At 49.3% G+C, this 15,134-nt stretch overlaps 2 protein-coding genes across 2 annotated transcripts; one reads left to right on the top strand and one right to left on the bottom strand.

Annotated features, from left to right (window-relative positions):
* Positions 1-997: 997 nt before the first annotated feature.
* On the bottom strand, positions 998-5,527 carry zgc:109986 (uncharacterized protein LOC553566 homolog). The gene is made up of 9 exons (XM_053434596.1): positions 5,375-5,527; positions 3,829-4,115; positions 3,528-3,649; positions 3,301-3,439; positions 2,870-2,991; positions 2,550-2,660; positions 1,820-1,926; positions 1,643-1,733; positions 998-1,413 (listed from the first exon to the last, which is right to left on the bottom strand). The coding sequence occupies exons 2-9, from the start codon at positions 3,923-3,925 to the stop codon at positions 1,300-1,302; spliced, it is 903 nt and encodes a 300-aa protein (XP_053290571.1). The 5' UTR covers positions 3,926-4,115; positions 5,375-5,527; the 3' UTR covers positions 998-1,299.
* On the top strand, positions 4,812-10,713 carry LOC128450860 (4F2 cell-surface antigen heavy chain). Its single transcript, XM_053434595.1, has 9 exons — positions 4,812-5,870; positions 5,969-6,354; positions 7,510-7,700; positions 8,448-8,621; positions 8,757-8,854; positions 8,946-9,088; positions 9,210-9,525; positions 10,018-10,077; positions 10,366-10,713. Exons 1-9 carry the CDS (start codon positions 5,835-5,837, stop codon positions 10,711-10,713), a joined length of 1,752 nt encoding a protein of 583 aa, XP_053290570.1. The 5' UTR covers positions 4,812-5,834.
* Positions 10,714-15,134: the final 4,421 nt, after the last annotated feature.

The following is a 15,134-nucleotide window of genomic DNA, read 5'->3' on the forward strand; positions in this document are numbered from 1 at the left end:
TTTCACATGTTAATTAGGTGAGGAGTCCTGTTTTAACGACAAAGAATCGATTAATGTTTATTGTAACAGATGACAGGGATGCTAAGTGTTGTGGATATTAAAGATCCATCATATTAACTCACTCATTTCAAAGTTATTGGAGCACATATATACATATGTCTACGAGTCTCTGAACAAAGTGAAGACACCATCACAGCTTATCAATCAGTTGATGTCCCTGAACGCACCACAGAGGATGAGTGAGTGGGCGGGACTTCTCCCACCTCTACAGATGATTGGTCGTTTCTCCCGCCACTCTCTCCGCCCTCTGCCAGAGCGCGAGGATGAGACAGAGAGCGTTGACGTCAGAGGCGTGAACGTCCGCACGTGTTGCGTCATCCGGCGGGAACTGCTGTCTGAGTCACGTGACGTCAAAGACTAGAAGAGGTTTTATTTGTGAGTGAAGTTGATCCGGATCCTGGATCTGCTTCTAGTGAAGTCGTTTTATAGGACGACTCAGAGACTCAGACTCAGAGACTCAGACTCAGAGACTCAGACTCAGAGACTCAGACTCAGAGACTCAGACTCAGAGACTCAGACTCAGAGACTCAGACTCAGAGACTCAGACTCAGAGACTCAGACTCAGAGACTCAGACTCAGAGACTCAGACTCAGAGACTCAGACTCAGAGACTCAGACTCAGAGACTCAGACTCAGAGACTCAGACTCAGAGACTCAGTGACTCAGACTCAGAGACTCAGTGACTCAGACTCAGAGACTCAGACTGAGAGAATCTCTCTCTCCACGTTAAAGATAAACACCTGCTGGACCCCCCCCCCCCCCCCAAAGGAACCTGATGAAGGAAACCAGCCTGAGTCAGTGAAGCTCACACCTCCAACAGCTTCCTTAGAAAAACACTGACATTCATATAAGGTCACAGTGAACTTTGACCTTCAACCACCAAATTCTATGAGTCTGTGAATCTCTGGACAAAATGAAGACACCATCACCGTGGAAACTCAAACAAATGTCATCATTTAATGTTCGATCAGGAGAATTAATACAAATCTAATAAAAGACAGAGTTCTGTCACATGACCTCACAGCTCATCCCTGTCACACAATCCACGACTCAGCTGTGATGTCACAGTGGCTGAGCAGAAGTCTGGATTTATTATCTGGACCCTCGTTAGTTTCAGTTCCAGCTTCCAGATATATTCATAAACACCAGACCAGATCACATGGGGGATCCGTTCAAACGAGTCCAGTTCAGTCCAGTTCAGACCGGATTCCAGTCTAGAATCAGACTCGTCCGAACCAGTTCACATGACCCTGTAGAGGTGGATCTGTCTGAGGGCCTCGGGGTCTGTGTCTCTGCCCAGGTCCACGTCGTAGTCCACAGGAAGCTCCTCCACCCAGCCGGGCCGCAGCGCCTCCTGGTGGACACAGGTTAATTACATCATGTTATAAATTAACTGGAGAAGTGAAGTAAACAAACTATTACAAATCGAAGCTACGTGAAGCATGTGGACATTTAAAAAAGTAACGTGCTGCTCTACCATGACCCTCCAGAACATCTGAAGGACCAATCTCCTAACGGAACCAAAACCTCCACAAGAACTTTAGAACCTCCTGGAGGTCGGGTAGAACCGAACAGATTCTCACCTGCAGAGCGGCCAGACTCTCCTGAAGACTGGGAACCGTCACCAGCAGAGAACCTGTCTTCACCAGGTTCTTCATGATGTACCTCCACGCTCTGAACACATGGAAACATCTGGATTACACTGTGGAATTCAAACCAGAGCTGTGTGTGTGTGTGTGTGTGTGTGTGTGTGTCCTCACTTGATTTGCTCGCTGGGCTCCATGAAGTACTCAAAGACGTTGTTCATGACCAGAACGTCTGTGTTCTGCAGCAGAACATCCTGAGTGCAGACGTCAGCCTGATGAACCTGCAACAGACCAGAACCGGTTTCTACCGACAAACCAAAATGGGACCAGCAGTGTTTCCAAAGTGTGAAGAACCACAAGCTGGGACCGTCAGTCCTGCTCCTGACATGTTCTGGACACGAGGAGCTTCCAGATCTTCTGGTGATGAGGGCCGACGCCGGTGTGGATGAGCTGTAAACAACAACACTGATCTTTCCACAGCAGAGTTTATACGTCATGTCCCGCCTCCTGCTGCTCTACAGGCTCCGCCTCCTGCTGCTCTACAGGCTCCTCCCCTGCTGATCTGCAGGCTCCTCCCCTGCTGCTCTTCAGACTCCTCCCCTGCTGCTCTACAGGCTCCTTCCCTGCTGCTCTACAGGCTCCGCCCCTCGCCTGAATGTTCCTGTTTGAACGAGTCGGACCCGACCACCTGCTGCTGCTTCACAAACACTAACTACACAACATGTCCAGAAACAAGCTGCTGCTTCACAAACACCAACTACACAACATGTCCAGAAACAAGCTGCTGCTTCACAAACACCAACTACACAACATGTCCAGAAACAAGCTGCTGCTTCACAAACACCAACTACACAACATGTCCAGAAACAAGCTGCTGCTTCACTCTGCAGCTCGAGCTCGTCACCTGCACTCGGTCGTTCAGCTTGTATTTCTGCAGCATGTCGTTCTGCAGCCGGACAAAGTCCTCGCTGAGCTCCAAGCCAATCAGCCGAGAGGCCGAGCTGTACACGTGACCCTGGAGAGAGAGAGAGAGACACACACACACACACACCCACACACACACACTTAAAGTTAAGCTCTAATTGTTTCTCCTTGATTTCTTTAAGAATATATATTTTAGTTGTTTATTGGACAGAGAGGTCGGTGGTGAAAGGGGGCAGGGAGAGAACAGGGGAGGATAGGGCCGGAGGTGGGAATCGAACCCAGGTCATGGGCTATACTGACCCCATACAACACAGCTCCCAGTCTAGATCCCACATCCACCAGTGTGCGACCACTCAGGTCTGGGAGAACGTTCTGGAACAGAAACTGAAGCTCTGACACTGAGAAGGAGTGAGAGATGAAGTCTGCAGGAAGAGGAGGAGAAGATGATGGGGGTGGGGTTGACACTCACACTACCACATGCTGCAGGGTGGGGGCGCTGTCAGCTCCACCTTTATTTAAACATTGGTCTGTGCTGTTCACCGGACTGCTCTGGAGACGCCTGAGCTGTTTCTAACAGGAAGTGTAGTCGAGTCATGTGACTGATAAGAACCAATCAGGAGGAGGACGTTTACACGAGTCTCAGCTCCTGTTGGTCCAGAGACTGTCCCTCCCCTGAGGAGGACTTCCCGTGTGCGTGGTGTTAGTTTGACAGGCGGGGACAGTGTCCTCACCCAGCGGGGCCGTCCTCTGGGAGCCACAGGCGAGGCAGAAGGTCCGGCTCATGGTCCCCTCCTCACACAGAGCGTCCACCTGCTCGTCCTCGTACAGGAACGCGTCCACGTGAACCGTCGGCCGCGCACGCTGCTGCATCTGAAACACACACAGAGGAGTCTTCATCCGTCTGATGTCCTCACTGCTGTGGACGTGTCCGTCTCACTCATCTGAGTGACTCTCACACCTTGTGGTGGGCGGCGACCTCAGAGGGCAGCATGGCGTCTGGAGGCAGACTGGTCCTCAGGTCGTCTGCGATGCTCCTCAGCATCACCTTCCTGTTGTCCACCAGCAGCTGGTCCAGCTCGTCTGCAGGGGACGGACACACACACACACACACACACACACACACACACACACACACACACACACACACACACACACACACACACACACACACACACACACACACACACACACACACACACACACACTGTAACTCTATAGCTCCTCGGACATGTCCACACCTTCTGGTCCAGTGGGTTCACCTGAGTCTCGGATCCAGGTCAGAACCTTCTGGAGCTCGGGCGGATCCACTTTGCTCAGCAGCTGCTTCAGCTCGGACGAAGCCTGAGAGAAGTCCATGTGGAGGCGGCGGGAGTCGAACCGGGTCTCGGTCCGAGTCTCGGTCCGGGTCTCGGTCCTGGGATCACGTGAAGCGGGCTGTGGTTTAAACGTGAGTCGACCTCAGCGGAAGTTCTTCTTCTTCTTTGATGGCGGGTGGCCCCTGACGTTCAAGGTGCATTACCGCCCCCTACTGTGCTGGAGTGTGAGTCTGAGGGTTCGATTCGCAGAAACACATAAATAAATAAACAAACAAACAAACAAAGAACATACAACAAATAACAAAATAAAAAATAAAAAAACAGCCTAACTCAAACTTCGATTCTCTTCATTGAACCACTTTTCTTTTAAAAACTCAAACAATCCTTCATAGTTTCCTTCTCCCTTATCAAACACATTGTTTGAGTTCTCCCTCGTCTCCTCGTCTCCTCGTGAACCTTCTCTCTCTGTGTGGGATGTTCCTCTCGGGTTCCTCAGGTTCTTCTCCTGAACACATCCCCTCAAGTCAAGGACGTCTCCCTGAAGCTGCTTGGTTCCATCTGGTCCTGTGTGTCCTGTGTCTGTTAGTTTGTCCCCTCGGGTTTTCATCCGTCCCACCTTTTGCTTCATTTCATACAGATTCTTTTCGTCCCTCGTCCCATTGTCTTTGTCTCTTTCAGTCGTGATGCGTCTCCTTATTATTGTTTTGGCTTCATCCTTTCCTCCATAATTACTTCCTGTTTTAATGATTGTTTGGTGAGTGAGTTTCATGTCCCTGGAGGTCCCTGTGAGCCGGGATCCACATGAATCTGACTGGTTAGTGAACGATGAAACCATATCAGCTCCACAGTGGGAGGACCTGGATCGTAGTGATACTGATGCTGACAGTGAACCCGAACACACGAGAACCACTAGGCCAACCTCTCTCCTGTGTGGACTGTCAGGTGATCTTTCCTTATATTAATGTTTAGATCTGGGATAATAAAAAGCGAATCCAGATTTTCCTTTGACCGGTGTGTGTGTATTGGGAGCATTGTGGGTAATCCGCAGTCTTCCCTCTAATGTATCTGCCCAATTTCATTTTCCTTAGTCTATCTTCATTTTATCCTGGAAATAAAAGTGGAATGATATTGTGGGAAATCACCATGTTGCTGTTTCACTGTATATTTGTTCATGCAAACCCCACTTTCTGCTTTCTTCACGACTTTCCTTACCGGAGCCTTTTTATAATCTATTACCTTCTTTAAATTGTGAGTTGTCTTTAATTCTTTAAAAGCTCTATTTCCTGGTCCCCTTGCTTCTAGAGCCTCCTGCTGCTTTCAGGACATTTTCTCTAAACTGTTCTTCCACTTTTATTTTTCTTGGTTTAAGTCTATTTCCCCAGTTCCCACCTCACATACTGAGATTGTTCCCATTTAGCTTCACTGGATATCCACGTGACTTCTCTCTCCTGTACTTTACCTCCAGGCTGATGTGTGTGTTACTACATACTGGGCAGTGGTCACTTCCAATGGTTGAGTCTTCGCATACTTCCCAGTCACATTCCCAGTCACCTCTCTGGATACCAGTGTCCTCTCGTGTTAGTAACCAGTGGACTCAAGAGGCTCTGATCGAACACCGGAGTTTAACACAGCGACGTCACGGTCAAGGTCTGACGTGGACACGCACAGATGTGACGTAAGACGTTGAGATTTAATGTGATTCCACATTTTACAAATGAGATTTATACCATCAACTTAACATAAAGTCAACGAGTCACAGATTATCGAATAAAAACAACTTGAAGAATGAACAAGAGGAAACTGGTTCTTCTCTTTATCTTCAGTCACGAGTCTGGTTCTCAGATTTCCGACAGGTGTGAACGTACCACAGCCGCAGAGAGAGTCTCTCTCTCTCTCTCTCTCTCTCTCTCTCTCTCTCTCTCTCTCTCTCTCTCGCCGCATTCATCGACATGGACGCGGAGCTGAAGGCTGTGGAGCTGCACGAGGTTCATGTTTCCTTTATGCATCTTGATATTTTCTATATTTAAATTCCTTTCTGTGTAAACCTGCTTTGCAGTAAAACCCGGTTCTGATTCTGATGCAGGTCCCTGAGCTGAAGATGGAGGATGCGCTGAAGATGGAGGTGAAGGATGACGCTCTGAAGGATGAAGATGAGATGAAGATGAAGGATGACGCTCTGAAGGATGAAGATGAGATGAAGATGAAGGATGAAGCTCTGAAGGATGGAGGTGATGAAGCTGAGCTGAAGGATGCTGATGTGACCGAGGACCTGGACCAGGAGCAGCAGGAGAAGGAGCCGATGACCGGAGGGCGGCGGCCCTCTGACGCGCCTCCTGCGGGCGGAGCCGCGGCCGCAGCGGCGGAGAAGAACGGCTCCGTGAAGCTGAAGATCCCCGAGGAGGCACCGGAGGAGGTGAAGTTTACCGGCCTGAGCAAAGAGGAGCTGCTGAGGGTGGCAGGGACCCCGGGGTGAGGAGAACCACATGGATGATCAATCACATGACCAAGACCACATGCATGATAACATACATGACCAGGACCACATGCATGATGACACACATGACCAGGACCACATGCATGATCACACACATGACCAGGACCACATGCATGATAACATACATGACCAAGACCACATGCATGATAACATACATGACCAGGACCACATGCATGATGACACACATGACCAGGACCACATGCATGATAACATACATGACCAGGACCACATGCATGATAACATACATGACCAAGACCACATGCATGATAACATACATGACCAAGACCACATGCATGATCACACACATGACCAGGACCACATGCATGATGACACACATGACCAGGACCACATGCATGATAACATACATGACCAGGACCACATGCATGATAACATACATGACCAGGACCACATGCATGATACCACACATGACCACATACATGACCACATACATGACCAGGACCACATGCATGATAACACACATGACCAGGACCACATGCATCATAACATACATGACCAGGACCACATGCATGATAACACACATGACCAGGACCACATGCATCATAACACACATGACCACATACATGACCAGGACCACATACATGATAACATACATGACCACATACATGACAAGGACCACATGTATGATAACATACATGACCAGGACAAAATACATGATCAAGACCACATATATGAAAAGGACCGGACAGGCAGTGATATACACAGTACAAGGTCTACATGTGGATCAGGTCTATAATCAGGTCTACATGTGGATCAGGACTATAATCAGGTCTATAATCAGGTCTACATGTGGATCAGGTCTCTAATCAAGTCTACATGTGGATCAGGTCTACATGTGGATCAGGTCTACATGTGGCTCAGGTCTGTAATCAGGTCTACATGTGTATCAGGTCTGTAATCAGGTCTACATGTGGATCAGGTCTACATGTGGATCAGGTCTGTAATCAGGTCTACATGTGTATCAGGTCTGTAATCAGGTCTACATGTGGATCAGGTCTACATGTGGCTCAGACAGAATCATGGAACAGTATAGTAAATGTAAGGAGCCCAGTAGAGAGCAGTGCTCAGTGCTGCCTCTGGTGTCTGGGAGCTGAATGACGCTCTGTGCTCAGCTGGGTGAGGACTCGCTGGACCCTGCTGCTGCTCTTCTGGCTCGGCTGGTTGGGGATGCTGCTCGGAGCCGTGCTCATCATCCTGCAGGCCCCCCGCTGCAGAGACCTGCCCGTCACCAGCTGGTGGAACCACGGCCCTCTGTACCAGATCGGAAGCGTCCAGGCCTTCACCGACGGACAAGACCTGAAGGGTGAGAGCACGATGAGCAGGAGACACCAGGACCAACAAGAGGCTCCTACACGTCTGAGCACATCTAGAGAAGCAGTTTGTTCTGAATGAGCTGAGGCAGGAGGTCTCTGGAGGGTCAGTGGAGGTTCACACCTCCTCCTCAGGGGTCATGGGGGTCATGGGGGTCATGGTGCATCAGGCTCCTCTTCAACCTGATCTGGTTGAACCCACCTTCACCTTCACAGACTCTCAGGTTGTTAAATGTTTGTGTTGTAATCAAATGATTCAAACAACATTCAAGTGAGTCATGAGAAACAAACATTATCACCTGCTTCAGGACCTGAAAGATGAAAGGAAATGTTAGAACCTTCTGAAGTTATAATAATAATATATGTATATATGTAATACTCCAGAGTCCTCCTCTCCCTCAGTGAAGAGTTCACTCAGGAACCAACTAGAAACACTTTCCTCCTGAACTTTAGATACAGAATGTTAACTATCTGTCAAATATCCATTCTCTGACACAGCTGAAAGGAGTATGTTATAACGTACAGTATCTGAAAAAATATATTTATAGTTATTCACAAAACCCAAATAATCCAGATCTGCACCACACCTCCCCCGATCCTAGATATCAGCACTTTACATTTGATTAATCTGTGAATTAGTTTTTTGAGAGATTCACAAAAGGCTGGTCTCAGATCAGTGCTGCCTCCAGTGGTCAAACTGTCCATGAGGAACCTTCAGGTCACAGGCTCTCATCCCTCAGGTCTGGAGCAGAAGGTGGACGCTCTGTCTCAGCTGAAGGTCAAAGGTGTGCTGCTCGGGCCGCTCCACGTCGCTCCGCCGGACGAAGCCGTGAGCCTGAGGTTCGAGGAGATTTCCCCCGAGGTCGGAAACCTGGAGCAGTTCAGAGGCTTCGTCCAGACGGCTCACAGGAAGGGTGAGGAGTCACATGACGTGCTGATCACATGATCAAAACACTGGTGGAGGACGGAGACATCAGGACGTGTGGTTCACAGAGGTTCACAGAAAACCAGCTGAACAACAGAAGATCTAACCCAGTGTGTTCCTGCAGGTATTTCTGTGGTTCTGGATCTGACTCCAAACTACCAGGGAACATCTGGACCCTGGTTCTCCAACGTCAGTGTGACCAACGTGGCAGAGCGGCTGAAGGTGAGAGCTCCCACTGAACATCACGTCAGAGCCTGAGGGTCTCAGTGACGTGAGGAACTGAACCTAACCCCTGCTGGTGCTGTCTCCTCAGTCCGCTCTGGTGTTCTGGTTGGATGAAGGTGTGGACGGCGTCCAGCTGTCCGGGGTGGAGCGGGTGTCCACCATAGTGCCGTCTCTGTGGGCCGACATCCGAGCCATCGTCCAGAACGGGACGGAGCAGCGCCCCGAGGAAAGGTCTGAACCTGTCCAACTGTTACTGGAACCATGAGACGTCCTATCAATCCATCTGATTGGTCCATCCTTCCATCCCTCCATCCCTCCATCCCTCCATCTTCTTGCTCTGGATGTCTTTCAGAGTCCTGATCGGGACCACAGATTGGTCCTCGGTGGAGGACGTCTCCTCTCTCCTGTCCTCCACTGGTGTGGACCTCCTGATCTCCAGAGTTCTCCGTCCTGGGGACCCGGATGCAGCGGAGCGGGCTCAGTCCGTCCAGCGCCTGTACTCGTCCCACAGCCTGACCCGGCTGGCGTGGAGCGTGGGGGGGCGGACGCAGGGTCACCTGGCGTCGCTGGTGGGCCCGGCTCTGGTGAAGCTGCATCAGCTGCTGCTGCTCACGCTGCCGGGGACGCCCGTCTTCAACTACGGGGACGAGGTCGGCCTGATGGACGAGGTGAGGACACTTCAGTTCAACTGAGCTCAGAAATTTATAATGTAAACTCACCTAAATTCAATTTTGGAATAAACATATTATTCAGAAATCTTAATATTTCATGACATTATAAATCTATCCAGTGTTTCCTTCAATTAACTTTATTACGTTTAATTTCAATAGTTTGGACCAGAGTGCCCCCCCGTTTAGAACGGGGTCTACCAGACAACTCTGCAGGGGCTTTTGACTTCTGCTCAAATGAAGTTTGAAAGTTGACGTTTGTCGTTTATTGACTTTTTCACTGGTTCAGGAACAGTTTCACTTAATCAGGTGTAATGAATCCTTTTGTGATCGATTCCTTCAGACACAAACACAGTGGACGGCTGTGGGGGTAGAGCGGGTCGTCCACTACACACAGACACACATGTGTATATTTATATTTATAGGTGATCTCTGAGCTGGTTTTCTTTCCTCTCCCTGATTGTTGCTGACATATTATCATCTGTTCTGAAGGACACCAAGTTTCCCAAGATGCTTTGGGACTCTGATGACGCACTGAACGAGACTCGACAGGTAAACAACAACAACAACAACAACAGAACTGAATGTAAATGATTGAATGTCCATCACATCAGTAGTTGTAGTAACACTGATAGTATCAGCAGTAGTTCTAGAACCAGCTGACGCAGTACAAGCAGCAGTGATCGTCACAGAGTCAAAGTATAAGTACTGGAGTGTCAGTATTTCAGCAGTAGAGGTAGAAGCTGTATGAGTAGCAGATATAGTACTTTTAGTATTCAGACTTGTATCAGTGGTATCAGTAGGGGACATTGGTGTGACTCCTCCTCTGTGTGTCTGCAGGAGGACAGAGACGAGCGTCTGTCCCGTCTCACTTTCTTCCGGAGTGTGAGTGAGCTGCGAGGTAAAGAGCGCTCCCTGCTGTTCGGGGACTTCCTCCTCCTCGCTAACTCCTCCTCCTCCATGGCCTACTTGCGGGTCTGGGACCAGAGCGCCCGCTACCTGGCCGCCTTCAACTGGGCGGAGGAGGCCACGCTGCTGCAGCTGAGCGATGAGACGCTGCCCCAGCAGGCGGAGGTGGTCCTCAGCACCGACAGCAGCCTCCTGCCTGCAGGGGGCAGCGTGGAGCTGAGCAGCCTGCAGCTCGGCCCCGGACAGGCCGCGCTGCTCAGGTTCCCCTACGCTGGATAGATCCCTTCTCCAGAGGGACTGGGATCAGGGCCCGATTCAGACTGGGTCCAAATCCATCATCCACCATCCATCATCCACCATCCATCATCCATCATCCACCATCCACCCATCATCCACCATCCATCATCCACCATCCACCCATCATCCACCATCCATCATCCACCATCCACCATCCACCATCCATCATCCACCATCCACCATCCATCATCCATCATCCATCATCCACCATCCACCCATCATCCACCATCCATCATCCACCATCCACCCATCATCCACCATCCATCATCCACCATCCATCATCCATCATCCACCATCCACCCATCATCCATCATCCATCATCCACCATCCATCATCCACCATCCACCATCCACCCATCATCCACCATCCATCATCCACCATCCATCATCCACCCATCATCCACCATCCATCATCCATCATCCATCATCCACCATCCACCCATCATCCACCATCCATCATCCATCATCCACCATCCACCCATCATCCATCATCCATCATCCACCATCCATCATCCACCATCCACCATCCACCCATCATCCACCATCCATCATCCACCATCCATCATCCACCCATCATCCACCATCCATCATCCATCATCCATCATCCACCATCCACCCATCATCCACCATCCATCATCCACCATCCACCATCCACCCATCATCCACCATCCATCATCCATCATCCATCATCCACCATCCATCATCCACCATCCATCATCCACCATCCATCATCCATCATCCACCATCCATCATCCACCATCCAGGTTCTTATGGAACAGTTCAAATAACAAAGTATAATAATAATTGTCTTCAGCTCCTCACTTCTCTAAAGTTCTGCTCATGGTTCAGAGTTAGTTCCCAGCATCCTCCTGTGCAGCTTGTTTGTTTAGATCCCAGTTGTTTTAATGCTACTGGGACAGATGAGGTCCAGTTGCTGACATCAGCGTTTTGCAGGATCTCATGTGTCAGCATGTTTCCATCTGACTCATCAGCACATTTTCACTTCCTCCATTTTCACACTAAAGTCAGATTGGGCTGAAGACTGGTCCTGAACAGAAACCCAGTGGAAGTCGGGCTGTGGTCACATGATCTCTGGTTTACTGTGGTCACCAGTTCCTCGTGATGTTGTCATGTGAAAATAAATCATGTGATGTGAAGTCATAAATAAAATATCATAAAAATTAAAGAAAGACATTTAACGTCTGATGTTTTTAAAAACCATGAAATCATGTTCTCTATCAGAACAGCATGATATTAATGAAAGTAATACATATTTATTGATTATTGATTTCATTCATCTGGACAGAAGCTGAGCGACCACTATTCATTACAATGATTAGATAGACAAGACTGATACCACTCCCATACACCAGGGGGCGAAACATCAGTTTGTCCTGCAGGGGGCAGACCATGCACATAAAACAGGACGGGACTTTCAGCACCAGACAATTTATCTTATTAAATGTTGTTACATAATATTTATAAATATAGATAATAAACATATACACTTTTATTAAACTTAGCAAATAAACTGATTCTCAATTTTTTTTAAATATTTTATTCTTGGTTCCACTGGGTTCTATACAGTTTTATACGGCTCCACCGGGTGCAGTCAGTTATAACTTATTCAAATCATGATTAGTTGGTTAAAGCTCCACCATATATAAATAAACCTGTCTACAAACCAATCAGAGTCAAGTATAAGGAGACTCCGCCCACGCAGGTGATGATGACAGGACGTTCGTTCTTTCGTCCCTAAATAAAAACATGAAACCAAAAGAAACAGATCAGATGAAACTCTGGATCAAACATGAAGCTTCAGACTCTGTTCTGACTCTGAGGGATGTGAACCCTCGATGAACCTGGTTCATGGACCTGATGCCAAACACGCCTGAGCAGAACAGAGACAACACGGAGATCTTCAGAGGTCCGAGTCCTGGAGATCAGAGCTTTATTCATCTGGGTCGAACTTGACTCTTGTTTATTATTTCTGGGAACATGTCACTTACATGTTGCACTTTGTAGTTTGGCACCTTCTTGATTCTTGTTGTTCTGGTTGGTTCCTTCATGGTCGATGCACTTCCTGTGAAGCCGTCAGCTCAGTAATCAGGTGTTTTAGTATTTTCTTTAACATCCATCAAAGAGACTTTAACTTTCTTTACTCTTTTCTTCTTTCTCCTCCATCGTGGTTTTTAGACGTGATGAGAGCTGGTTTCAAACGTCTCCAACTTTTATCAGTTTGTAGAGATATTATCAGGTTTCAAAATTATCTCATGACAAAAATATATTTTTAAATTGTCCTCATGTCCAGAAATGTCCTCCGCTTTCGGTAAAATGTCTTTTTCAAACCTGTCTGTTAGAGACCTTCACACAGACTTGAGGCTTCTACAAGAGAAATAACATAGTTTCCCAGTAGCCATAAAATATATTATGGCTGATAATTAAAATCTTTATTCTGAAAATGCAAACCACCACTGGTGTTGGGATCTGTGAGGTGAGTCCACGTGTTGTGGCTCCAGACCACGTCGGCTCAGAGTCAATTCAAATGCTGCTGCACGGTTTCTGGAGAGTTGAGCAACTTACCAGCGACAGTTAAACGCTGAGGGCAGTTTGTCTGGAGGCCGACACGCTGAAGACATCTTCTCTCTGTTCCGCTGCCAGCTGAGGCCCAGCTGAGGCCCAGCTGAGGCCCAGCCGAGGCCCAGCTGAGGCCCAGCTGAGGCCCAGCCCAGGCCCAGCTGAGGCCCAGTCAAGCCCCAGTCGAGGCCCAGCTGACACCACAGAAACTGTAGAAAGTGTTTCCTGGAGGCAGCAGGAGATTCAGCCGTCCATGTTTCACTGTGCTGGTAGCAGACAGGACAGATGACAGAGACATGTTCACATCTGTTTCTCTGTGGCTGCTGCTTTGACCCAGGGTTGTCCTCTGTCTGATTCAGGTCTCCCTGGGGACGAAAAAGTTCATCCGTCTCCTGATGGGACTGATGATGGAGAGGAAGTGTTCACCTTCTTCAGAAATGAAGCATAGCTCAGCTGCCGTCTTGTGGTGATGACGTAGATCTTTTCGAGATCCTGCCCATTTTGACCAATCAGGAGTCCTTCTCAGCTGTCAATCATCACGTCTCAGCCTGTTTTTATATCATCAAATATCGAAATAAAACTAAACTGATCAGAAACTTGAACAAACATCAGAGAGATGAGAAAGAGCTGAACGTCTACTTTGAGTTTTTAAGTTTGGTCCATGTCCCATCTGCTAACACGGACACTGGGCACCAAACTATATACGCCCCTGCAAACATTATGTGAATATTACATATATCTTCATTTATATATAACTTTATAAGTGAGTAAATGTGTGTGTATATATGTGTGTGTGTGTGTGTGTGCGTGCGTGTGTGCGTGTGCATGTCACTTATTTCAGTGTGTTCGGTCAGTGTCTTTTATTTTGAAATGACCGTTCCGGAAGCCGGCTCGTCTCCGTGTGTCTCTGCTCGGTTCGCTCGTGACGCGTCTCCCGGTAAAAACCCACCGGACTGACGGTTCGTCTCTCTGCACCGGAGCTGCACCGGATCTTCACCGGAGCTCCAGCGGCCCCGCTGCGTCACAGTGCCCCGCTCTCCTGCTGCTCTCCCCGGCCTGACGAGCCGCTGACCGCGCCGGTCCTCAGGATGAGTCCGGTACCGAGCCGCGGATAAGGGACCCGGGGACAGGAGAGCATCTTCCCGGTTGGAGGAGACTGACGCACCGTGTTTTTAATCTGTTTCTACAATGTCACCACCGAGGGGACGCGGCTGAGGCTCCCGCTCCGGTGCCCGCTGCCCGGCCCCTGTCAGCTCCTCCTGCCGGTGCGGCTAACGCGAGATCCGGGATGAGCGGAACCGGACCTTCCCGTCTCATCTGACCGGGGTTTGTGGGGGCGAGGGGCGGGTTCTCTTCGGATGAGAACCGGTCCCCGGGCCGGAGCGGAGGAGGAGCAGCGGCAGCAGCAGCCACCGGGACCCGCAGTGACCACCTGCTCCCCGGGGGGAGAGAAGCAGCGAGGCGGCCTGAGGACGATGTGAAGATGGGCTCAGTGGTCCGGCTCCTGTGGCTCATCACCGGCTTCCTCCCCGGCTTCCTCCCCGGCTTCCTGCCCGGCGGACACGGCCAGGGCGTGTACGGTAAGGACGTCACCCGCCGGTACATGACGGGTCCGCGGGTTACAGCAGCAACATGTGACGTGGAACCGGGAATCTATTAACTATCAACTTGACCTTGTGACGGATGGAGTGCGTGCGTGCGTGTAGTCACACACACGCGCTGATTGTCTTGACGTACAATCATTGATCTGCTCACTGGTTCACACGGACACGTTGATATTTGCTGCAATGTGTGTGTGTGTGTGTGTGTGTGTGTGTGTGTGTGTGT

This window comes from Pleuronectes platessa, chromosome 11 (assembly GCF_947347685.1).
Source record: "Pleuronectes platessa chromosome 11, fPlePla1.1, whole genome shotgun sequence".
In the NCBI taxonomy this organism is placed as follows: Eukaryota; Metazoa; Chordata; class Actinopteri; order Pleuronectiformes; family Pleuronectidae; genus Pleuronectes; species Pleuronectes platessa.

Bases quoted from the DNA above. Each gene is read 5' to 3' on its own strand.
- zgc:109986 (XM_053434596.1), bottom strand. From the start codon at position 3,925: ATGGACTTCTCTCAGGCTTCGTCCGAGCTGAAGCAGCTGCTGAGCAAA. The intron at 3,440-3,527 runs GTGTGAGAGTCA...TGTGTGTTTCAG, and splicing joins AGGTCGCCGCCCACCACAAG to ATGCAGCAGCGTGCGCGGCC. The intron at 1,927-2,549 runs GTGACGAGCTCG...GGTCTGTTGCAG, and splicing joins AGCTGAACGACCGAGTGCAG to GTTCATCAGGCTGACGTCTG.
- LOC128450860 (XM_053434595.1), top strand. From the start codon at position 5,835: ATGGACGCGGAGCTGAAGGCTGTGGAGCTGCACGAG. The intron at 9,526-10,017 runs GTGAGGACACTT...TCTGTTCTGAAG, and splicing joins AGGTCGGCCTGATGGACGAG to GACACCAAGTTTCCCAAGAT. The intron at 10,078-10,365 runs GTAAACAACAAC...GTGTGTCTGCAG, and splicing joins CACTGAACGAGACTCGACAG to GAGGACAGAGACGAGCGTCT.